The sequence below is a fragment of the Scyliorhinus torazame genome, chromosome 1 (genome assembly GCF_047496885.1).
Source record: "Scyliorhinus torazame isolate Kashiwa2021f chromosome 1, sScyTor2.1, whole genome shotgun sequence".
Taxonomy (NCBI): Eukaryota; Metazoa; Chordata; class Chondrichthyes; order Carcharhiniformes; family Scyliorhinidae; genus Scyliorhinus; species Scyliorhinus torazame.
In genome coordinates, this window is record NC_092707.1 from 304,156,189 (window position 1) to 304,162,188 (window position 6,000).

The following is a 6,000-nucleotide window of genomic DNA, read 5'->3' on the forward strand; positions in this document are numbered from 1 at the left end:
TTTACAGCACAGCAGGATTTGGGGTAAAAATAAGCAGAGCGGATCAGGAAGGGACAAGTCGGCACTGTGGTTAGCACTGTTGCCTCACAGTGCCAGGGACCCAGGTTCAATTCCAGCCTTGGGTGACTGTCTCTGGGGAGTTTGTACATTCTCCCCGTGTCTGAATGTGTTTTCTCCAGGTTCTCTGGCTTCCTCCAAAGATGTGCAGGTTAGGTGAATTGGTCATGCTAAATTGCCCCTCAGTAGGTGGGGTTACTGAGTTTTTTTTCTTTTTAAAAAAATTTAGAGAACCCCAATTTTTTTTTCTCAATTAAGGGGCAATTTAGTGTGGCCAATCCACCTAACTTGCACATCTTTGGGTTGTGGGGGTGAAACCCACACAGACACAGGGATAATGTGCAAACTCCACACAGACAGTGACCCAGGGCTGGGATTCGAACCCGGGTTCTCAGCGCTGCAGTCCCAGTGCTAACTACTGCGCCACGTGCCGACAGGGTTACCGAGTTATGGGAATAGGTTAGGGTGTGGGCCTAGGTAAGGTGGTCTTTCAGAGGGTCGGTTCAGACTCATGGGCTGAATGGCCTCCTTCTCCACTGTAGGGAAATTTGAAAAGTCAAAACCAAAGCATGTGTAAAGTATTTGCAACAAAAAAGACAAATTCATAGCATAAATAGATATTAATATATTTGATTTTATAGCCATTGCAGAGAAATGGTTGCAAAGTTACTAAGAATCAGAACTAAATATTACAGGACATTTTTTTAAATTTAGAGTATCCAATTTTTTTCCAATTAAGGGGCAATTTAGCATGGCCAATCCACCTATTTTGCACATCTTCGGGTTGTGGGGACGAAACCCACCTAAACACGGGGAGAATGTGCAAATGAGCAGAAAACTTTGTTTGTCGGCCCCCATTCGTTATACTGTAGGGCAGAATATAAATCATTAAATTAGAGGTGTATATACCAAGGCTAATAAGTAATCATGGAGGACTTTAATATTCATATAGACTGGAAAACCAAATGTGCAGTAATTATGTGGAACACAAGTTTGGAGAATGTATAAGAATTGTTTTCTAAATCGGATATATTGAGGAGCCAATTAGAGAACAGGCTCTTGTCTACCGAAGAGACTGTGCCTTCATCAAAAGGAAATATGCCCAAGAACAAGGTTTTGGGTGAGGTCTTCCAGCTGTTTATGCTAGCGGGATCTTCCGGTTCCGCCGATGGCGCACCCCCGCCATAGGTTTCCCACGTGCATGGGGTGGATTCAATGAGAAATCCCATTGTCAAAGGCAGGACCAGAAGATTCTGCCACTGGCCAACCCGCTGTGCGCAACGGGGAGGCCAGAGAATCTCGCCCTTCATGTTTTATCACTACTTAATAAACTAAAATCAACATAAATGAAACATCACTTAACAGGCAACTAATACATTAACCTAAAGAAAAGGAATTTTTGCATTCACCGGCTCACGCATCCGAGATACTTCTTAATACTTCTTTCGCTGTGCACTACACTTTTTGTTTTCTTTATTGTCACAAGTAGGCTTACATTAACATTGCAATGAGGTTACTGTGAAAAGCCCCCAGTCGCCACTTTCCGGCACCTGTTTGGGGACACAGGGAGAATTCAGAATGTCCAATTTATCTACCAGCACATCTTTTGGAACTTGTGGGAGGAAATCAGAGTACCCGGAGGAAACTCATGCAGGCACAGGGAGAGCGTGCTGACTCCGCACAGACAGTGACCCAAGCCGGGAATCGAACCTGGGACCCAAAGCATTACAAGAAAAGCCCCAAGTTCTTTCCAGCTTCCCAGCAGGCTCACTGCTCCCTGCCATGTCAGATTGCAACTTTGCGTCCTTTGAGAGTCGATCCAATCAGTCAGAACCTCCCAGATCCAACTTCCACCAACAAGGCCCACCTCAGCAACTCCCTTCGACCCCCCCGAGTACCCGTTTGCTGGCATTCTGGTTCTATTCTTCTCTTTTCTCAGTTGAGGTTAAGTTGCTTTCGAATTTTCGGGCAAAATTCGCCTAATAGTGCCTATTTAGTTCTGGTCTGGAGAAGAGCCACCTGATGCGTGTCCACTCAGCACATCACCATCAACCGGAACTCCTAGAATTGATCAAGTTTGAAAGTTATTTAGTTAAGTCCAAAACTAGGACCTTAAAGCTAAACAAAGCAACTATGTAGATGTGAAGGGCAGGTTGGCTATGGTAGATTGGGATAATACATCAAAAGACATGACAATAGGCAAGCAATATTTAAAGAATTAATACATAATTTGCAATAAATATACATTCCGTTAAGACACAAATACCCCACAAAAATATGGTACAACTGAGACTAATAAGCGGACTTAAGGATAATATTGGATCAAAGAGGCTTATGTTGCCAAAAATAGCAGTAAACTTGAGGATTGAGATAATTTTGGAATTTAGCAAATGATTAAACATTTGATAAGGAAAGAACGAGAATAGGGGTGGCACGTGGCACAGTGGTTAGCACTGCAGCCTCTGTGGCCAAACAGCTACCTAAAGTGGTGTCCTGCAAAGGATGTTGGAAAATTTAGCCAAGTATAAGCACAAGCAGGCTGCAGTTCAAATACACACTGATGAGCAAGCTGCAGCCTGGACATCGCAATATTCAGGAAAAAGGCCATCTCCAGGCCAACCTAGGAACAATAGAAACATACTGCCAATCACGAATGTCTGCCAGACAATGGCACCTATATTCCTTATTTGGAAGTGCCTATGTGCCCCTAACACCTACCGACAAGGCCAGTGAGTGCAGACCCCAAAATCGATGTGGCAGCCCCTGATTGGACTTGATCGATCAGCGTGATCGAACCCTGATCAATTGATTGGCAATGACCCAGAGACCGCCCTAAAGGGAGCGAAATCCAGGAAGTTTAAAAGGTGGCGCACTACCTTTGAATCTCTCTCTGCAACAGCCAGTAACAGCAATGCAACAATGGTGATCTTCACCAGCCACCACAAGGATCATCACGCCACCAACAGAAGGAAGACCAGAGCCAAAGCATCAGACCAGACTGAGGGCCAAGCATTGAGGACTATAGGAGTCAACACACAGATAAAGGCCAATATCTGTCTGGGTACTTGCTAGTCACTCAAACGTTAAGGTCTAGTATGAACTTTTAGTACTCTGTGTGAGTGTGAATAAAGACTACTGATGTAAAACGAAGTTGATTCGCAGTCATTTGTTCACCGCATACGGGTTAAAGACGCACTGTGCGCAACACCTCACAGCGGCAGATACCCGCATTCGATTCCAACCTCAGGTGACTGTGGAGTTTGCACATTCTCCCCATGTCTGTGTGGATTTCCTCCAGGTGCTCCAGTTTCCTCCAACAGTCCAAAGATGTGCAGGTTAGGTGGATTGGCCATGCCTAATTGCCTCTTAGTGTTCAAAAGGCTAGGTGGGGTTACGGGGATAGGGCGGGAGGATTGGTCTTAGGTAGGGTGGTCTTTCGCAGGGTCACTTTAAAGTACAAGACTGGCAATCCTCAGGGGCACCCACAGGCAAATGCTTGTAATTGCTTGCTTGTCACCTGCATATGGACCCATCAGATAATGCAGAATGTGAGGAACTGGCTGCTAGACCCATGAACGATATATCTGCACCATGTGCCACTCTCCTCCATTTATTTCAGCAGTACTCAGCATGTACAGTGGGTCTGCTGACTGCCCTTCGCCGCTCCACATTCCCGGGCTATCCAATGCCCTGAAGTTGGCAGCTCTCCTGGAGGCAGATTCTTGATTGGTTTCTCTGGGAAGGTTGCACCTGATGTTCTGTCACACACATGTTCATGACTCGAATGGAAAAATTTAGACTATTGTTTCTATCTGGCCCCAATCTTTTTCCCCTGTTCATCCTGGCTTGAGCCTTCAACTCACTTTCTCTCTGAGTCATACATGTTGTCACATTTTACAGCATCCTCTTATCCTCACCTTTAACTAACTTGGTTTTCTACTTCAGAGATGAACCTTAGGTCTCAAAAAAACCCCAGAAGAGGCAGATAGATGGAGGATGTATATATCTAAGGTATGCACAAGAGTCACACAGAGATATTGAAGATAAAGAAGATATACATGAGAAGGGGATGGCGAAAAGTACAAAATGGATGGAAACAAATGAAAGATGTCAGACAGAACAATAGAGTTAGCACAATGAGAAAAATTTTAACAGCTGTCACTATCCAGTGGCTTCAGAGTAAGATGCATATGTTGGGCAAGGAAGAGGTGTGGGATCGGCTGTGATGTCCCAACAAAAGAAGAGGTTACTCAGAAGGATCTTTTCAGGCTTACACAAAAAGAATGGCCAGAGGTGGATTGGCACTTTAACAATACTCTTCAAGACAGGAGGATAGAAAATTGGTAACAAAATTATTACTCGCTTGTGATTTGTATATTTTGAAAATCAATGAAAAAGGTTTTGCCAGTCATAGAGTTGCTACTGCATTAAATTACAGATAACTTTGCACATTGCTGCTTTTCTTTAGGAATGTAAACGCTGCAAATCTCTGACATTGAGGAGAAGATCCGATAAGTAAGACATATATATAAAACAATTGAAGATTGCCAGAGCATTCTCTATTGATTTGAAGTTTTTACAGCAAGTACATTGGAACATCCAGCAAGTCATTTTTTTCTCTCCAATTTCTGTGTTTTCAAATCATTATAATCATCCTTAACATTTTGAGATAGGTTGCTTTTGATTTGCTGTAACAGGAAAAAACTCTTTCCTATTTATCAAAGATCATTCCTTCAGAAGATAGTTCAATCTTCATTTTAACACTGAGGATTGCAGTTTCTACTGCAAAATACTGGACAAAAATTAAGTATATTTAATGCAATTAAAAGAAAAATGCAATCATCTGTAATCAATCTTACAACTTCAACCCAGAGATTGAGGTGGCCTGGTGCATACACGTACCTGCCACATAAGGTGATGATTTGGGGCCTTTATTTTCACAATTTATAAATAACTATTCTAATCAATAGCACAGTAACATGTATCATGCTACGAGATGAATAATTGCATCTTCTAATTTTTCAAAACGTGACAATGTTGCTAAATATAGTACTGATATCAAGGTGGCATTTTCCTTTGACTGCCAAGTTTATTCAAGTTACTTTCACCTCAACTGAGACTTCAAAAAGGCTATAAAATGTTCATGTTTTACTGTAATTCTCGACATATACTATTTAAAATAAAAGCTTATTTACCAATATTATGGACTGGAAAATGTGTCATTTTAAAAGCACCAATAACTCTCCAAAGCACACTTCCATAGACTTTGACAGTCAATGTTAACCTGAAATTTATACAGTATAAATCGACTTCTGGTAATTGTTATGATTGCACAAAAACTTAATTTTCCAGTAATTATAATTAAGCAACATAATTAAGATAGCATTTTACCCCCCCCCCCCCCCCCCAACACCAATAAGAAGGCACTCAGAAGTTAACGGGGTGGGGAGGGGGGAATTGGCAGAACATGGAGTTGAGGCCACAATCAGAGCGGCCAAGGTCTTATTGAATGGCAGAGCTGGTTCAAGGGGCAAAATGGCCTATTCTGATTCATATATTTGTCCATCACAACATGAGTGAGCCTGGGCATACACATACATGGTCATAGTTCCTGAGCACAAAGTGCTCTCTCACTGCTCAGTTTATGGGTCTGCTGGTAACTATAGAAGTAGAGGCCAGTCATCTGGTTGTCACATTGCACTCATCCTGCCAGATCTTGGAAGGTCATCGAAGCGCTTCTTGCACAGCACTGTGGCTCCTCCCCTCCTGAGCCACCTCCACCATGCCTGCTTTGTTTGGCTAGCTAACTTTCACCTGCCACTCTCTGGAAACAGGCGCTCCACCAGCCTAAGAAGCAATGGTAAATTGTAGCGCTGCCCTTTCACAGGTGCCAGCCTTACTCTGTTCCACTACTCTCCACTCTCTGCCATTCTAAAAAATCTG

General features: G+C 42.9%; 1 protein-coding gene across 3 annotated transcripts in view; it reads left to right on the forward strand.

Annotated features, from left to right (window-relative positions):
* LOC140423598 (uncharacterized) overlaps nucleotides 1-5,257 on the forward strand; it is a 75,214-nt gene extending 69,957 nt beyond the window's left edge. For 2 of the 3 annotated variants that reach the window (XM_072507796.1, XM_072507797.1), the window contains exon 7: nucleotides 4,526-5,257. In XM_072507796.1, the coding sequence (XP_072363897.1) occupies nucleotides 4,526-4,576 (51 nt within the window). In that variant the 3' untranslated portion in view covers nucleotides 4,577-5,257. Of the gene's footprint in view, nucleotides 1-4,002; nucleotides 4,489-4,525 lie in introns of those variants that run through there. The other variant, XM_072507798.1, reaches the window with a different exon arrangement.
* Nucleotides 5,258-6,000: the final 743 nt, after the last annotated feature.